Raw genomic sequence first — 20,338 nt, forward strand, 5'->3', positions numbered from 1 at the left:
TAGAGCGGAGACTGAGAGCCAGGCCTTCTCGTCCAACATCAGTGCCTGACCTCACAAATGAGCTTCTAGAAGAATGGGCAAAAATCCCCATAAACACACTCCTAAACCTTGAGGAAAGCCTTCCCAGAAGAGCTGGAGCGGTTAGAGAGGGTGGGCCGACTCCAGATTAAACCCCACGGGTTAACAATGGGATGGCATTAAACACTTTTGGGGATATAGTGTAGATATATATGCAATACACTCAGTGGCCACTTTATTAGGTACACCTTGCTAGTAGTGGGACTGTGTGTGTGTGTGTGTGTGTGTGTGTGTGTGTGTGTGTGTGTGTGTGTGTGTGTGTGTGTGTGTGTGTGTGTGTGTGTGTGTGTGTGCACACTGTATATTACACAGTTTTTCTTTTCTTTTGTTTCTAATTTAAGTGAGTAAATGCTCTGGAAGAATATATAATTAAATATTATTGAACCATAAAGCAACCAATATTTTTAAGAATGAACACAGTTGTTATGTTATGTTAAACATTTTCTGAATTCGGTGGCTTTCAAAATGTTTTTTTTTTTTTTTTTTTTTGAAGAGATATATGTCCTATCTCTCGAGATGATCCATCAGCGGTTCTGGAGGATGTAGTTCATCAGTGATGGTCATCCATCAGGATTCAATATTCACTGCAGCCGTCATGTGGGGTTTAACTTCAGCAGTTCACACAAACACTCATTAAACAGCTCACACACACACACACACACACACACACACACAAGGCCTGAATGTTAGAGAGGAGGTGAAAGACGTGCAAAATGAGGAGAGGCCGTAGAAAAGGAGGAAGTCGGGATAAAGTGTTCGGATGCGATCTGCTGGAGCATCTGTCCTCCACCGCGCAGGAGAGTAAGTTCACTCTCGTGTGTTTCAAACTCTTTCTGTCTCACACACACACATACACACACACACACCCTCTTTCTGTCTCACACACACTCACACACACTCTCCTTCTGTCCGTCCCGAGCAGTTCCTCAAGTGTTACGCATCTGCAGTGAGTTCATCGAGGAGCATGGGATCGTGGACGGGATCTACAGACTGTCTGGAGTCTCATCCAACACACAGAAGCTACGGTGTGTGAAACTGTTATTAACTAAAACTAAACACTGCAAAAAATGCTGGTTTCGAGTCCAAACATCTAAAAATTCTTAAAACAAGAAGTATTTACTAGACAAGTAAAAGTAATTGTCTTGTTTTGGGAAAAATAACTCAAAATGAAGAGAGTTTTTGCTTAAAATAAGATAAATAATCTGCCAATGGGGTGAGAAAAATAATCTTAACTCAAACAGAAAACAAGATTATTTCTCTCACCCCATTGGCAGATTATTTATCTTATTTTAAGCAAAAACTCTCTTCATTTTGAGTTATTTTCCCCAAAACAAGACAATAATTTTTACTTGTCTAGTAAATGTTTCTTAATGTAAGAATGTTTAGATATTTTGACTAGAAACAAGACAAAAATACTGAGTAAGAAGAGCATTTTTTGCAGTGTATTAACTTAAACTAAAGGCTTGAGTTCATTGATAGAAGTGTGTTTTCTCACTGAGTGTGTGTGTGTGTGTGCAGGAGTGAATTCGACTCCGAAGGCTCTCCGGATCTGAATAAGGATGTGTATCTGCAGGACATTCACTGTGTGAGCTCGCTGTGTAAGGCTTACTTCAGAGAGCTGCCCAATCCTCTGCTCACATACGAGCTCTACGACCGCTTCGCCGTGAGTCTGCATCACAACACTTCAGAAATACATACAAGCGTCTGCTTTAAAGGGTTAGTTCAGCCAGAAATGAAATGTCTGTCACTAACTCCTCTCCCTAATGTCGCTCCACACCCGTAAGACCTCCGCTCATCTTCACACACAGTTTAAGATATTTTATATTTAGTCCGAGAGCGTATGCAAGTGTATGCACACTATACTGTCCATGTCCAGAAAGGGAATAAAAACATCATCACAGTAGTCCATATGAGACATCAGTGGGTTAATTAGAGTCTCTTGAAGCATCCAAAATACATTTGGGTCCAAAAATAACAAAAACTACGACTTTATTCAGCATTGGCTTCTCTTCCGCGTTTGTGTTCAATCCTCAAATAAAGATTCAAACGGTTATGAATCAGCGAATTGATCATATGGACTACTGTGATGATGTTTTTATTCCCTTTCTGGACATGGACAGTATAGTGTGCATACACTATAGGTCTTACGGGTGTGGAGCGACATTAGGGAGAGGAGTTAATGACAGACATTTCATTTTTGGCTGAACTAACCCTTTAATGTCTGCAAATTAATATGGGAGATGTTGATCCATATGCAAAGCAATGGCTGATATAATGCCACTATTTAATGATATGTACAAAAAATATATAATGGCTGTATTCATAAATATGCACAATTTGAAAGCAGCCCAGCTCACAAAAATGTTCTAAGAACTTTTAGCTAAGATTCCCATAAGGTCATAAAAACATTAGTTCTGTGAATGTGTAGTTTCTTTTAAAGGAAAAGGGAATATTCCATTATATCATTGTTCAGACATTATGGGAACTTTATTTAGACATTAAGAAAAAAACAATTTAAATGAGAAAAACACAATAAAATGACTAAAATTAGAATGAAATTTAAAATATGAAAATAACAAATTAACTCTAAATATTACTGAACGCTATAATATAAATGATACTAAAATAAAGCATCTTCTGAGGGGAAGAAGAAGCAGAAATAAGCGACAGAAGCACTGCTGACATGTCATTTTTAATTTATTTTAAAGCAGATGCTCTGTTCTTCTTTCTTTATACAGCACAGGCCAAACGTTTGGACACATCACTATCTGTAATGTTTCTGAAGTTTCTTCTGCTCATCAAGCCTGCATTTATTTGATCAAAAATACAGAATTAATTTTTAATATTGTGACATATTCTTACAATTTAAAATAATTGATTGTCCATTTATTCTCCTTTAAATGCTGATTTATTTCTGTGACTGAATGTTCAGGATGGTTCCTCCAGTCTTCAGTGATCATGATCATCAGAAATCATTCTCAGATGAGGATTCATTACGAGTGTTGGAGACCGTTCTGCTGAATAATATATCTGAGGAATAAAAGGCTCAAAAGAACTGCATTTATTCAAAATAAAAACATCTTTTCAAATCATATAAATCTCCTTTACTATCAATTTAACACATCCTTGCTGAATAAAATTACTGATTTATTTCAAAAATAGAAAGAAACAGCACTCGTAATGAATCCTCATCTGAGAATGATTTCTGAAGATCATGATCACTGAAGACTGGAGGAACCATCCTGAACATTCAGCTCTGACCACACAAATAAATCAGCATTAAAGGAGAATAAATGGACAACCAATTATTTTAAATTGTAATAATATATCACAATATTACATTTGTTTCTGTATTTTTGATCAAATAAATGCAGGCTTGATGAGCAGAAGAAACTTCTGTCAGAAACATTACAGATAGTAATGAGTCCAAACGTTTGGCCAGTGCTGTATGTTCAGATATTAATGCAACATCTTATTCTGGGGGCCATGAAACTTTTGTGAAAATAAAAATAAATGCCGGCAACCTTTTTTACAAGCACTGGTGGGGTAAGAGCTGATATTGTGTTAGTATTTCAGCAGTTCATCTCATTTGCACTTGGTCTTCCGTCGGCAGGACGCAGTGGCCGTTCAGCTGGAGGACGAGAGGCTGGTGAAGATTGGAGAAGTTCTGAAGGATTTACCAGCTCTTCACCACAGGTCAACATTTAGATCAAGCTCTTACACTCAAATAAACTTCTCAGAAACCTGCACGAAACATCTGTCAAGCTCCAAAAAGAACCACTCAACTAAATCAAAGTGTCATAGCAGATTTCCTTTCTAAAGCCCTATCCGCAGGGGATTAGTTTCATCGGTGGACCTCTGGTGATTTGTAATAATTGCAGGTGTTGTCTGTGATCTTAATCCCGTGTGAATCGGCCATGTCTGTAATCTGTAAAGTAAAAATTCCCCCGCAAATGACCGCCCATATTTCTGCGACCACCGATCCTGTGATAATATCAGTCCCGTGCGAATCGACATCTGGGATTTGGCCAGGATTAGGGCGGATCGTTTATCATTTTTTGCAAGGGTTTTGTTTTCCGTTGCACATTTCTATCTTAATCTTTCATGAAGAATGGAGGCTGCGTTCATAATGCGCACCGTTATGAATTACCAGATTATACTTTCACTTTAGAATGAGGACCAATTTGGGAGCAATTTGCTTGAATGATGTGTTTAATGTTAATATCAGGACTATTCTTAATGAAAAACATAACCGAACAGTACAATGACAAGCTCGCTTTAGTGTGCGCGTTTACATTTATCTTTGAAACTGAATCTTGTCACTCGTGATTAATGAAATCTGACTCCTGCTCAGGTCAGTTTTTAATCGTAGCGTCTGTTCTCTAACTGAACGAAATTGTTTTTATTACGGTTAAACAATCAAAACGATATCGATACATAGTTATGATTTTATACAGCTATATCTATAACGAAAAAACATTTACAAGTCTTGACATCATATCCGGGAGAAAAGTCGGTAAATTCGAGTACAATCACAGGTTTTGTTTATCCGGTGTGAATGCGCCGCAAAACTCAGATGTGGGAGTAATTTCTAAACCACAGAGGTCCAGATAATACTAATCCTGTACGAATACGGCTAAAGATTGTTTTGAAGATGAAGATTTTTGGGTGAACTGACCCTTTAAAGCACAACTGCGGTGAGAGATGCCCCTAGGGGTGATTAACAGACGGTCAGCGAGTGATCGTTCTCTGGGATGCGTTTTCATGAAAATCGAATGTAAAGAGTTTAATCTTCAGAACGCATCCCAGAGAACGATCTACTCGCTGACCGTCTGTTAATCACCCCTAGGGGCATTTCTCACCGCAGTTGTGCTTTAAGATCCATCCACTGAAAAATAGAAACCTTATTTTAGGAGTGTAACAACTAAAGACGCAGAGAATATGGTTATGACTGTCCTTAACTCATCATGGTTTATTGTGTTTCTCTCTTGAGTTTGACAGAATAAATCTAATGGCATCTTCAACACACTCTGTCTTCCAGAACGCTGGAATATCTAATGCGTCATCTGGTCAAAATGTCCACATATGCGTCCGAGACCAACATGCACTCCAGAAACCTCGCCATCGTTTGGGCCCCAAACCTCCTCCGGTACGTGTGTGTGTGTGTGTGTGTGTGTGTGTGTGAGACCCTCTGAGATTCATTTTTGATGGAGGGAAAAATCATAAATGTTTAATTAAACATAAGCAATTATAAATATGGATTTATTGATTGGTCAATCAGTGCATAACTCTCTGCAGATCGAAGGACATCGAGTCGACTGGTTTTAACGGCACGGCAGCGTTCATGGAGGTTCGGGTTCAGTCCATCGTGGTGGAGTTTATTCTCACTCACGTGCCCGAGCTTTTCCCTGGATCAGGTATTTAATCTTCCTCAGTCGGCATGAAAGTCTTTTCTCTCCTATTGTGCTTTATATCCACCCTGCGTCCCAATTCACACACTATCCACACTACATAGGATTCGAAAATAGAGTTAGTACGTCTAATACGGCAGGAGATTAAACTGAATGTGGAGGATTTGAACTGTGTGATGATTGACAGGTCAGTTTAAACGGTTATGGGATGCTCGTAACTAAGCGACAGAGTCTGTTAAAGATGGCGAAGTAGTCCGAAAGCTTGCACACTCTTCTGCTACACACTCAAAAGTATCTACACAAAAAGAGTGCACACTTTTAGGACGTAGTATAAGTCGGCGAATTGGCGTGCAGCATCTGTGAATTGCTTCTCAAACAAGAACAAATGTGGGCGGGGCTTGATTGTGTCTGTGGGGAGTTGATTGGATGGCTGTGGTTTGCTATTGGCTGATCTCGTGAGTGACAGGTGGCCCCGCCCTCGTCATCAGAGAAGAGATGAGATATCACTCTCCTTATTTTGATATTGTTATATCTTCAGTCATTTCTCTTGATTTAGGAATGTTTTGTTTGTGCTGGAAAACAACAGAGCTATGTATTGCGCTGCTGAATGCTAGTGTCCTGCTTTATCTCAGGATTGTCTGTGGAGCGCAGGAAGTCCCTCCCATCGCCCTCCATTCTGTCGGGTCAGGAGGATCATTTCTTCAAGTCTCTTCCTCTTGGAAACCTCAGTCCTGGAGATGGACCTCTGCCCATGCGGCCCTACCACGCTATCATTGACGGCACTGACAAGTACGCCTGCCATCTCACTGTCCACATTATACAGAAGTGATGCTGACGTGAAGCAGTGATGCTTTCCTCACAACCTTTTTTTGTTTTCTTTTATTTAAAATCTTGTATTTTGCCATATTTTTATTGTTTGGACCCCACCCTACTAACTACATAATTATGGTTTGATTCCTTACTTTACTGATATCTTGTTTGACTCTATTATTTGATGACCGATCAGCAACTTAATTTTTTGTGTGACCGACTGAAGTGTGCACTATATTTACTATATAATTTTTAATGTTTATTTTATTTATTTTATTTTACCAAGTGTAACATCCCTCACATCATGAGAGTTGAGAAAAGTATGCCAATGTGACGAGTTAACATTTAAATAACGACTATTTTGAGACTTATACTGATGCTGAGACTGATGCTGAGACTGATGCTGAGACTGCTGATGCTGAGACTGATGCTGAGACTGATGATGCTGAGACTGCTGATGCTGAGACTGATGCTGAGACTGCTGATGCTGAGACTGATGCTGAGACTGATGCTGAGACTGATGCTGATGCTGATGCTGATGCTGATGCTGATGCTGATGCTGATGCTGAGACTGATGCTGATGCTGAGACTGATGCTGAGACTGATGCTGATGCTGAGACTGATGCTGAGACTGGGACTGATGCTGATGCTGATGCTGAGAATGATGCTGAGACTGATGCTGATGCTGAGACTGATGCTGAGACTGATGCTGATGCTGAGACTGATGCTGATGAGTCTCAGCATCAGCATCAGTATCAGCATCAGCATCAGCATCAGTCTCAGCATCAGCATCAGTCTCAGCATCAGCATCAGCATCAGCATCAGCATCAGTCTCAGCATCAGCATCAGCATCAGTCTCAGCATCAGTCTCAGCATCAGCATCAGTCTCAGCATCAGTCTCAGCATCAGCATCAGCATCAGTCTCAGCATCAGTCTCAGCATCAGTCTCAGCATCAGCATCAGTCTCAGCATCAGCATCAGTCTCAGCATCAGCATCAGCATCAGTGTCAGCATCAGTCTCAGCATCAGCATCAGTCTCAGCATCAGCATCAGTCTCAGCATCAGTCTCAGCATCAGCATCAGTCTCAGCATCAGTCTCAGCATCAGCATCAGTCTCAGCATCAATCTCAGCATCAGTCTCAGTCTCAGCATCAGCATCAGCATCAGCATCAGTCTCAGCATCAGTCTCAGCATCAGCATCAGTCTCAGCATCAGTCTCAGCATCAGTCTCAGCATCAGCATCAGTCTCAGCATCAGTCTCAGCATCAGCATCAGTCTCAGCATCAGTCTCAGCATCAGCATCAGTCTCAGCATCAGTATCAGCATCAGTCTCAGCATCAGCATCAGTCTCAGCATCAGTCTCAGCATCAGTCTCAGCATCAGCATCAGTCTCAGCGTCAGTCTCAGCATCAGCATCAGTCTCAGCATCAGTCTCAGCATCAGCATCAGTCTCAGCATCAGTCTCAGCATCAGTCTCAGCATCAGTCTCAGCATCAGTCTCAGCATCAGTATAAGTCTCAAAATAGTCGTTATTTTTAAATGTTAACTCGTCACATTGGCATACTTTTCTCAACTCTCATGATGTGAGGGATGTTACACTTGGTAAAATAAAATAAATAAAATAAACATTAAAAATTATATAGTAAATATAGTGCACACTTCAGTCGGTCACACAAAAAATTAAGTTGCTGATCGGTCATTAAATAATAGGGTCAAACAAGATATCAGTAAAGTAAGGAATCAAACCATAATTATGTAGTTAGTAGGGTGGGGTCCAAACAATAAAAATATGGCAAAATTCAAGATTTTAAATAAAATAAAACAAAAAAAGCTGAGACTGATGCTGAGACTGATGCTGAGACTGATGCTGATGCTGAGACTGATGCTGAGACTGATGCTGATGCTGAGACTGATGCTGAGACTGATGCTGAGACTGATGCTGATGCTGAGACTGATGCTGATGCTGATGCTGAGACTGATGCTGAGACTGATGCTGATGCTGAGACTGATGCTGAGACTGATGCTGATGCTGAGACTGATGCTGATGCTGATGCTGATGCTGAGACTGAGACTGATGCTGAGACTGATGCTGACACTGATGCTGATGCTGAGACTGATGCTGAGACTGATGCTAATGCTGAGACTGATGCTGATGCTGAGACTGATGCTGACACTGATGCTGATGCTGAGACTGATGCTGAGACTGATGCTGACACTGATGCTGATGCTGATGCTGAGACTGATGCTGAGACTGATGCTGATGCTGATGCTGATGCTGATGCTGAGACTGATGCTGATGCTGATGCTGAGACTGATGCTGAGACTGATGCTGATGCTGATGCTGAGACTGATGCTGAGACTGATGCTGATGCTGATGCTGAGACTGATGCTGAGACTGATGCTGAGACTGATGCTGATGCTGAGACTGATGCTGATGCTGAGACTGATGCTGAGACTGATGCTGATGCTGATGCTGAGACTGATGCTGAGACTGATGCTGACTGATGCTAAGACTGATGCTGATGCTGAGACTGATGCTGAGACTGATGCTGAGACTGATGCTGATGCTGATGCTGATGCTGAGACTGATGCTGATGCTGATGCTGAGACTGATGTTGAGACTGATGCTGATGCTGATGCTGATGCTGAGACTGATGCTGATGCTGAGTCTGATGCTGATGCTGATGCTAAGACTGATGCTGAGACTGATGCTGATGCTGATGCTGAGACTGATGCTGAGACTGATGCTGACTGATGCTGAGACTGATGCTGAGACTGATCCTGAGACTGATGCTGAGACTGATGCTGAGACTGATGCTGAGACTGATGCTGAGACTGATGCTGACTGAAGCTGAGACTGATGCAGAGACTGATGCTGACTGATGCTGAGACTGATGCTGACTGATGCTGAGACTGATGCTGACACGGAGACTGCTGATGCTGAGACTGATGCTGATGCTGAGACTGATGCTGAGACTGAGACTGATGCTGATGCTGAGGCTGAGGCTGATGCTGAGACTGATGCTGAGACTGAGACTGATGCTGATGCTGATGCTGATGCTGATGCTGAGGCTGATGCTGATGCTGATGCTGAGGCTGAGGCTGAGACTGAGAATGATGCTGATGCTGAGGCTGATGCTGAGACTGATGCTGAGACTGAGACTGATGCTGATGCTGATGCTGAGGCTGATGCTGAGACTGATGCTGAGACTGAGACTGATACTGATACTGATACTGATGCTGAGACTGATGCTGATGCTGATGCTGAGGCTGATGCTGAGGCTGAGGCTGAGGCTGATGCTGAGACTGATGCTGAGACTAAGACTGATGCTTTAACAGTGTGTAACATCAGTGATGATGATGGTTTGAGGCAACACTGCTGTACTGTTTCACCTTACACTCAGCACATACTCAATTGATCCTCTGTGTTGTGTTCAGGAGGAAAGGCTCACTCAAAGGAAGAAAGTGGAAATCCATCTTTAATTTGGGCGGGAGACTTCATGATCCCCGCAAAAAGACCAAATACTGCCCTAAAGGTGACTCCATGGGGTTTTGCATGACTAAAGTCAACAGATGATTAACTATAAACCCTTCCTCGCTCCCATCTAATGCTTTGCTTTCATTCTTCATCTTCACTTGATCTGAATGCACAGAGAAAGAGAAGACGACACTGAGGCCTGCGAAGAGCATGGACTCGCTCAGCTCCGGCCCTTTTGCAGTAGAAGGTATGAGGAGCTTTATGATATGATAGAGAATCATATGCATGTGCTTGTGATTGATTTAGCCCTCATCCTTCCCTCTTTTTGACTAATTAAAAAAAAAAAAAATATATATATATATATATATATATATATATATATATATATATATATATATATATATATAGAATAATTGAGAGTTCATCTGAGTGTTCCAAGACTTTAGGACTTTAGTCACACTTGAACCATGAATGCACAACATTTTTTGACTGGATTCCAGGAGTTTATGTGGTTGAAATGTTAAAAAGAAACACATTTTTCCCACGCGGGTCAATTTGACCCGCAATGGAATGAATGGACTGTGAAGAATGCTTCAGTACACATAGAAAAACCTAAAAATGCTAAAACTAACAAAAATGTATTTTATAATGTCTACATGTATATCTGAATGCATACTGAAGAGAAACTGACTTTAGGACCCAGCGGAACAGCTCATCCGCTCCATAGAGAGCTACATGAGTCATGAAATGCCATGTGATATTATTATTTTTCCACAAGAGGTCAGCAGAGACACCCAATGTGAGATATTACGAGCTGAAAGGAGCCGTTCACACCTCCTGATAGTTTCCTCACCCCCATCTCATCCAAGATGTTCATGTCTTTGAACAATGAAGTTTTTTGAGGAAAACATTCCAGGATTTTTCTCCACATAATGGACTTCATTGGGAACCAACGGTTGAAGGTCCAAATCAACGCAGTTTCAGAAGAAGAGCCATTTCTCCATTATGTGGAGAAAAATCCCCCACACACACGTAATGTTTTCCTCAAAAAACTTCACTTTTCCACTAAAGAAAGAAAGCCATGATCATCTTGGATGAGATAGGGGTAAGGAATAATAATATCACATGACATTAAATGACTCTTGTAGCTCTATATGGAGCGGACAGATCTGGACAATATCAGCTCATTTACTCGAGTCCTGTACTGAAGTTCACTGTTTGAGTCTCTGTGCTTTACTGGAGTATTATTTTTTCTGTAATCTTCTGACTTTAACTTCACTCCATCTGAAAGACAAATATCGTCCTCTTTACTCCACTACATTTCTATCAAGGTCCTCGAAGTGGAAAGTCGTTTCTGTCGCAGCTTTGAAAGTCAGTGATGATTTTTTTCTTCTTTAAAAGGTGTTTGGGTTTTTGCAGAAAGCCTTTCAGGAATCACTCTTGTAGAGTCTCGTGAAGTTCAATGATTTCACAGCATTTATTAAACACTGATTTATAGTTTAGAGCAAAATGGAAGAAGACGGATGTCCAAATGCTCATTTAGTGGAGTATTCACATAAACAAAGTTGATTCTGTCTTCAGTGAAGGTGAACAGTGTGAGAATATCAGATGTGTATCAGTGTATTGGAACCGTGCATTCGGCCTTAAAGTGACAGCAGCTTTGTAACTTTTCTACAAGTATTTAAATGAGTTTAAGTTAGTCGTCTGCTAGTGTGTCAGATGGAGCGTCACTGACTGGCTTAAACCATGATGGCATAATGTGCATTTATACAACTATAATACAATAATGCGGCGACATAAAGAAGGACATTTACTTTTAATACTTAAATACTTTTAAACAAAATACTTCTGTACTTTTACTCCAGTAAAAATCTGTTTTTACAACTTTCCCTTGTAACGGAGTAATATTTGACCTTTTACTTTTACTCAAGTAATGAAGTTGTGTACTTTGTCCACCTCTGGGAGCGGATGAGCTGTTCCGCTGGGTCCTAAAGTCAGGTTCTCTTCAGTATGCATTCAGATATACATGTAGACATTATAACATTTTTTTTGTTAGTTTTAGCAGTTGTAGGATTTTCTATGTGTACTGAAGCATTCCTCGTAGTCCATTCATTCCACTGGGGGTCAAATTGACCCTCGAGGGAAGAATTTGTTACTTTTTAAAATTTCAACCACATAAACTCCTCGAATCCAGTCAAATTTTGGAAATTTGAGTGACAAAACAAATCAGAAAATGTTCCTTTTGAACTGAACCAATCCTTTAATCAATCAATCAGTCATCTTTATTTCTATCGCTCTTCTCCAGCGCCGATTGTGTCAGAGCAGCTTCAGTGTTAAACAGGACAATACTGCAGCAGAATTAGATTTGGCTGTACAGTCGTTCTGGAGTAAACAGTGATGTTATCAGCTTATTTTCATTTATCAGAGAGAGACAATGCTGGCAGATCAGGTTAGAGTTTATAGAATTAAAGAAGACCTAATTCATAAATTTTATTTTGTATATTTAGTTGAATAACTTTGATCATAATTTTTAAAAGAGTTATGCATGACATTGTGGTATTTTGAATTGAATTTTAAGTTTATAATTTATTGATCATTCCAGTAATTTAAGGGTATTTAAAATAAAATAAATAGAAAAAACTATTATCAAAATGAAACAAAGCTTTCTGGACAAAAAAAGTATGATATAGGGCTCTGGGTCATATTGACCTGTGAGGGAAGGATTTGTTACAAAGTGTATTGATATCGTAATGTGTCTTTTAGATTCGAAGCATTCTCCGGCTCATCTTCCCCCTCTGCTGCTGTCCACGGCCTCGGGCAGCTCAGAGGGCGTGGCCTCAGCCGGAGGGGGCGTGTCCAGTGGATATGCGGTGACATACAGACGGACGGGCGGAGCTCAGGTCAGTATGGTCAGCACTGGGACTCCAGGCACTTACAATCGTCTGGACTCGGGAGCCAATGGGGCGGAGGGGGCGTCGTCGGGCGTGTCCAGATCGCCCGCAATGACCAGCAAAGCGGATCGCCGCGCCGGCATCCACATCTCCGGGCCTTTCTCTGTGACCGTCCCACTTCATATTACATCAGGACTGGCTTTGGGAGTTCTGCACGGCGGCTGGAACGAGAGAGAGCACGCGGAGGAAGAGGAGGATGCCAAGAGTTCTCACAGCAGAACTGATGAAGCTCAGGAGAGTAAAGAAGAGGTCAGCGGGTGCCTGGAAAAACAGGTGGATTGTGGGAAGGAATCGGCGGAGAATCCAGGACCGGAGGATGCCATGGCAGCGCGATTAACACCGAGCAACGAAGAGTCAGTGCAGCAGAGCGAAGAAGAGCCAATGCCTGATATCAAAGAGGAAACCGCAGAAGAGGATTACATGGGTAATATTGTCATTATCATTCCATTGGTTGTTGTTGCACAATAAGGCTATCGAGCCACGCCCTAGCAACCATTTATAGCACCCTAGCAACAAGTCTTCTATTCGAAGAAATCAAAGGGGATAGAAGTGTCATAGAAACATGAGGGTGAGCTCGTTTGATTTGGGGCAGGAAAAAACCAATGACCTTCAACACTTTCTAGCCATGCCCTAGCAACCATTTACAACACCCTAGCAACAAGTTCCATAGATGTCCATTTAAAGAAATCAAAGGGATAGAAGTGTCACAGAAACATGAGGGTGAGCTCGTTTGATTTGGGGCAGTAAACAACCAATTACCTTCAACACTTTCTAGTCACGCCCTAGCAACCATTTACAACACCCTAGCAACAAAAAACACACATGTTTACAGCCTGGGACTAATTGTGGTTTTGGTCTATACAGCTAATGTTGCCCTTCATGACGACTGTAAGGGGGTGAATTATTTTATAACTCATTCGTTTACGTTATATAAAGCCTTAAAGTTCTGCATAATTAAGGGCGTGGTTACTTTGAGTGACAGGTGGATTGCCATTTATCCGCCGTCTGTAGTCATTGCATCACCTAAGCTCCGCCCACGTCCCGCCTCTTTGCCCATTTTCTGTTATCCGGGAGTGCGCGATGATTCGCTCGCAAGATGGCCACTTTACGCTTCAGAACGGCTTATCCGAATCCTACGGGTGACGTCACGGACACTACGGCCATATTTTCTTACAGTATTGTGGTAAATGATGCCAAATGTAAATGTTTTGTTCCCGCAGAGATGAAAGGAAGCCTCCATCCAGCGCCGGTCAGTCCGCTCCACTACGAGGAGATGGAGTTTGCAGAGCAGGAGCTGGAGCTACAGGAGGCCTTTGGGTTCCTGGACTCCATGGACAACTCTGCTCCAAACCATGTGTGTTTACACAGCTGCTCTCCACACACACACGCACACACACACACACACACACACACACACACACACACACACACCAGAACGTTTGAGGTAGTTTTACCAGCTTGAAGTTTCAAGGTTTTAAGTTGGAAATAGTTTTGTTTTAGTTAAACAAATTTTAAACGATTTGTTAGCATGAATTAGCAAAGTTTTAACATTTTGTTACCATGTCATTAGCAAGATTTTGCATGTTGTTAGCATGACTTAGCATGATTTGCTAGCACGATTTAGCATTCTACTAGCATGTTGTTAATGTGATATAGCATGTTGCAAGCATTACAATTACATGTCATTAACATTAATTAGCTTAACATGATTTAATGTTGCTTACATTTTAGCATTTTGTTAGCATCATTTAGCATGTTTTAACCTGTCGTTAGCATGAATTAGCTTTTTTATCTCGTTCTTAGTATGAATTAGCCAACCTGGTCTCATTGGCAAAACGTAGCAAGTTTTTGCAAACTACAACATACGTACTAATAGGTGCAAACGTTTCAAAGTGAAATGAACACTAGAGGCAGTAGAACAGCAGCATTTTTTATCGTTTTTTTCCCAAGTCCATGATTTGTAAACGAATACATTTTGAAGTTTGCGTCATTTAACGAGCTCCATATGTTGGGATTTTCTAACATAATAAGCTCGATAGCTCAGCTGGTGCAGATTTGACCTTGCGATGCTGAAAGCTCGGGAACAAATCCCGTGAAAAACAAGTCCCGATTAAAGACGAGTTCAAACATTCGTTAAAATGACACGGATGCTATCTTTCTTTTGACACATTTGCTGTTGTTAACACTATCGGTTTAGGGTTTAGTGTGGGTGTACGTTAAAAAACCAACGTAACAACACGTGCCAGATTCACCACATCTGTTCTGGAAAAAAACTACGCTTTTAGCGCCACCCAGTGGACATTTAACTTTGAAACTGTCGCGATATAGAGCGAGGCCAGACCGAACCGCCCGACCTAAAAATGTTGTGGGCGGGGCTAAGTTCGGCGGGCATCCAGGCTAGCGATATGCACATATTGGTACGCATTTTGTGGTTTGCCAAAACGTTGCCACAGGTACGTTTTCCCAATGAGACCAGGTTGGAATTAGCATATCATTAGCATGATTTTGCAGCTTTGTTTTGTTTGCGACCGTCTTTACGTTGAATCCTGGCGTCTCACTGCTCCTGTCTCTGATCTCTCAGGTGGAGTTCTCAGTCGAAGCTCCTTGTTTTGACATGGAATATGAGGAAGAGGAGGATCAAACCCAGGAGGATTCTGGGAAACCGGCGGATGACATCATCAGCCCGTCGTTCACACACCGGCCTCTTCCTGGCAAATCACACAGCTTGCCTTATAAGTCCCGCCCCTTTCTTCTCCCGCCTTTATCAGTCTCCTCAGATGACGACTATAGCCTAGCTGATGATGATGATGATGAAGAGTCTGATAAAGGCTCTGAATATGAGGATATGTTTTGCCACAGTCTTCCTTCCAGTCGTTGTTTTCAGGGACTTTCGTGGTCGGGTCCAGAAACCACCACGGACACGCCTACAGACGGCGTTAGCCAATCAGAACGCTTAGATGGGATGAACGCCACCCAATCAGAAGACGTGATTCCTGCCGCTCCTACATCGACAGACAACAGTGAAGAACATCTGAGTTTAAAGAGGGAGGAAAAGGGGGATGAGAAGGAGAAATACGCGCTGATGTAAGTAAGCTTATGAGTTTGAGTCAGAAAGGCAATAATATTGAGTTGGGATAACTTAAATGTGACGATTTACAGCTTTTTGTGTGTGTTCAGAAGAGAAGATGAAGGCAGCGGCGAGGATACATATTTCGGACCGGACTCGATTCCTCCTTCACCAGAGCCTGAGCGATCCGACGAGCATCCAGGTGCTGATGCTGACGGTAACCACGGTAACGGTGAGGTTACGATCACCTGTGACCTCATCGCCGCCGACTGCATCTCATTGGCTCCTCAAGAAGACGACGAGACGAAGAGAGAGGAAACCGAAGAGATGAAAGAGTGTGAGAACAATACGGACAAAGTAAAGAGGGATGATGATGAGGAAGAGGAGGAGGAAGAAGAGGCAAAGACTGGATCGGTAGAAGAATGTAGTGGTGAGAAAGAAGAACAAAAACAAGTGAGCGAGGGGGAAAGGAAAGAAGATTTAGAGGAAAATAGAGGCGAGGAAGATGAGGAAAAAGAGAAGGATGAGCCTGGAAAAGAAGAAGAAGATGAAAGAAAAGATTTAGAGGAAAATATAGGTGAGGAAGACGAGGAAAAAGAGAAGGATGAGCCTGGAAAAGGAGAAGAAGATGAAAGAAAAGATTTAGAGAAAAATAGAGGCGAGGAAGACGAGGAAAAAGAGAAGGATGAGCCTGGAAAAGAAGAAGATGATGAAAGAAAAGATTTAGAGGAAAATAGGGGCGAGGAAGATGAGGAAAAAGAGAAGGATGAGCCTGGAAAAGAAGAAGATGATGAAAGAAAAGATTTAGAGGAAAATAGGGGCGAGGAAGACGAGGAAAAAGAGAAGGATGAGCCTGGAAAAGAAGAAGAAGATGAAAGAAAAGATTTAGAGGAAAAAAGAGGTGAGGAAGACGAAGAAAAAGAGAAGGATGAGCCTGGAAAAGAAGAAGATGATGAAAGAAAAGATTTAGAGGAAAATAGTGGTGAGAATAAAGAGGAAAAAGCAAAGGATGAATCTTTAAAAGAAGGAGAACGAGATGAAAGAACAGAAGATTTAGAGGAAAAAAGTGGCGAGGAAGACGAGGAAAAAGCAAAGGATGAGTTTGGAAAAGGAGAAGAAGGAGAGAAAGATGAGGAAAAAGCAAAGGATGAGCCTGGAAAAGAAGAAGATGAAAGAAAAGAAGATTTTGTGGAAAATAGAGGCAAGGAAGATGAAGAAAAAGAAATCGATGAGTTTGTAAAAAGAGAAGAAGGTGAAAGAAAAGATTTTGTGGAAAAAAGTGTTGAGGAAGATGAGGAAAAAGCAAAGGATGAGCCTGTAAATAAACAAGATGAAAGAAAAAAGGATTTAGAGGAAAATAGTGGAGAATGTGAGGAAGAGGAAAATACAAAAGATGAACCTGTAAAAGGAGAAGATGAAAGAAAAGAAGAAGATTTAGAGGAAAAAAGTGTTGAGGAAGATGAGGAAAAAGCAAAGGATGAGTCTGGAAAAGGAGAAGAAGATAAAAGAAAAGAATATTTAGAGGAAAGCGAGGACGGGACAGAAGGAAAAGAGGGCAGAGAGGACCCTGAAGCTCCGCCTCCTGAACGTAAGAGTGTCAGAAGGGTTCCTGTGGTCCCGCCCAAACCCCAGAACTCAAAGCTGGCGGCCATGACACTCCGGAAGCAGCTGGAGCTCCGACACGGAGACGCGGAGACATGCAGCGAGGACGAGGGAGTGAGGGACGGGGAGGCGGAGCCGGAGCGGAGGAAGGAGGCGGAGCCAGAGCCCAAGAGGAACAGCGGCATTAGCATGTGCTTCGATGAAGCCGTCGCTCGCGCCACCGTGAAGAGGAGCCGCGAGCGGGAAAACACGGACAGGCTCTCCGGCGCTCACTGGAGAGACGCCAAAACTGACTGACTAATGGAGCTGAAGCTCGATTCCGCTACGGATTCAACATTGCAATTTACACTTTAGAACTTACAATTGCGAGTTTGGTAACACTCTGTTCTTGTTACATGTGTTCCATGCGGTTACTATAGTAACAACTGTTACATTGTCCTTGTCACATGCGGTTACTATAGTAACAACTGTTACATTGTCCTTGTTACATGTGTTACATGCGGTTACTATAGTAACAACTGTTACATTGTCCTTGTTACATGCGGTTACTATAGTAACAACTGTTACATTGTCCTTGTCACATGCGGTTACTATAGTAACAACTATTACATTGTCCTTGTTACATGTGTTACATGCGGTTACTATAGTAACAACTGTTACATTGTCCTTGTTACATGTGTTACATGCGGTTACTATAGTAACAACTGTTACATTGTCCTTGTTACATGCGGTTACTATAGTAACAACTATTACATTGTCCTTGTTACATGCGGTTACTATAGTAACAACTATTACATTGTCCTTGTTACATGCGGTTTCTATAGTAACAACTGTTACATTGTCCTTGTTACATGTGGTTACTATAGTAACAACTGTTACATTGTCCTTGTCACATGCGGTTTCTATAGTAACAACTGTTACATTGTCCTTGTTACATGTGTTACATGCGGTTACTATAGTAACAACTGTTACATTGTCCTTGTCACATGCGGTTTCTATAGTAACAACTGTTACATTGTCCTTGTTACATGTGTCACATGCGGTTTCTATAGTAACAACTGTTACATTGTCCTTGTTACATGCGGTTACTATAGTAACAACTGTTACATTGTCCTTGTTACATGCGGTTACTATAGTAACAACTGTTACATTGTCCTTGTTACATGCGGTTACTATAGTAACAACTGTTACATTGTCCTTGTTACATGCGGTTACTATAGTAACAACTGTTACATTGTCCTTGTTACATGCGGTTACTATAGTAACAACTGTTACATTGTCCTTGTCACATGCGGTTACTATAGTAACAACTATTACATTGTCCTTGTTACATGCGGTTTCTATAGTAACAACTGTTACATTGTCCTTGTTACATGTGGTTACTATAGTAACAACTGTTACATTGTCCTTGTCACATGCGGTTTCTATAGTAACAACTGTTACATTGTCCTTGTTACATGTGTTACATGCGGTTACTATAGTAACAACTGTTACATTGTCCTTGTTACATGTGTTACATGCGGTTACTATAGTAACAACTGTTACATTGTCCTTGTCACATGCGGTTTCTATAGTAACAACTGTTACATTGTCCTTGTTACATGTGTCACATGCGGTTTCTATAGTAACAACTGTTACATTGTCCTTGTTACATGCGGTTACTATAGTAACAACTGTTACATTGTCCTTGTTATGCTTAATTACAAAATATTTGGTGTATGCGTGAAATCCATTTACACTTTAATATTCTGATATTCTTTTTTAATATACGATGGTAAAAATACAATATTTTCTTGTGATAAAATGTGTAAATATATATAAGGGCGTGAAATTGTTTGTATATCTTATTAAATGTCGATATTCATATAAAATAAACTCAGCCACTCTTATGAATAGTTATGTTGCCATTGAAGTCCATTATGTGGAGAAAAATCCTGGAACGTTTTCCTGAAAAACCTGAAGATCTGGGATGAGATGGAGTGAGATGTTCGTTCTGAAATTAATAATCCTTTAGTGGTTTCACGTTGTGATTATTGTGATATAAAAGTGTCCAAAAGACAAAACACATCGCTTATTTAAGAATAAAACAGACACAATAAATCGTTTGATGTATTTTAATTTCTGTTGTTGAATGTAATTCAATAAATTAGTATTTTCACGATATAAACGTGGTATGTTTTGCTGTTTTTACTCGTATTCAGATATTTCAGGCTTTCAGTCGGCACAAAATGTTTCTTATAAACAAAGATGTCTTGTGATATAGTCAAAAATAAATAATGTGATATTAAAAATGGTTTTGTTTGCTGTCGATACAAATCAGGAGGAAATGTTTATTACTATTATTGGTCTTTAAAACATGGTTTGATGATAAGAGACTCACTGAATTAAACAAAGTGTGTGTGTGTGTGTGATGGGTAGGTTTAGGGGCAGTGTGTGTGTGTGTGTGTGTTTGTGATGGGCAGGTTTAGGGGGAGTATGTGTGTGTGCGTGTGTGTGTGTGGGGGGGGGCGATGGGTAGGTTTAGGGGCAGTGTGTGTGTGTGTGGGGGGGGGTGATGGGTAGGTTTAGGGGCAGTGTGTGTGTGTGTGTGTGGGGGGGGTGATGGGTAGGTTTAGGGGCAGTGTGTATAAAAATCAATACGCCCTAGGAATGTCCGTTATGTCACAAAAACAAACCTGTGTGTGTGTGTGTGTGTGTGTGTGTGTAGGCTATGTTGGATTAACTGTTTGTTGTAAGTTAATGACGATCAAAACAGACTAGCTTACAGTCTGCCATGAACGTGAGAAATATAACCAATCGGAGGAGAGCCCTTCTAGCCAATCAGAGACGAAAAAGGCGGTCCCTTCCCCTCCCATCCTGGGGAAATATCGCTGCCTTGTTTTCCATTGCGCTTCTAATCTAGGGTTTATCGCACTGAAAGGAAACCACTGATTGGTCCTTC

General features: G+C 41.3%; 1 protein-coding gene across 1 annotated transcript; it reads left to right on the forward strand.

Annotated features, from left to right (window-relative positions):
* Positions 1 to 637: 637 nt before the first annotated feature.
* Positions 638 to 17,953, forward strand: si:dkeyp-68b7.12 (rho GTPase-activating protein 30). Its single transcript, XM_067452913.1, has 13 exons — positions 638 to 879; positions 1,001 to 1,103; positions 1,597 to 1,741; positions 3,692 to 3,774; positions 5,120 to 5,227; positions 5,377 to 5,495; positions 6,122 to 6,278; positions 9,738 to 9,835; positions 9,953 to 10,024; positions 12,541 to 13,152; positions 13,949 to 14,082; positions 15,310 to 15,812; positions 15,906 to 17,953. The coding sequence occupies exons 1-13, from the start codon at positions 792 to 794 to the stop codon at positions 17,692 to 17,694; spliced, it is 4,011 nt and encodes a 1,336-aa protein (XP_067309014.1). The 5' UTR covers positions 638 to 791; the 3' UTR covers positions 17,695 to 17,953.
* The last annotated feature ends 2,385 nt before the right edge of the window (positions 17,954 to 20,338 follow it).

This window comes from Pseudorasbora parva, chromosome 9 (genome assembly GCF_024679245.1).
Source record: "Pseudorasbora parva isolate DD20220531a chromosome 9, ASM2467924v1, whole genome shotgun sequence".
NCBI lineage: Eukaryota > Metazoa > Chordata > Actinopteri > Cypriniformes > Gobionidae > Pseudorasbora > Pseudorasbora parva.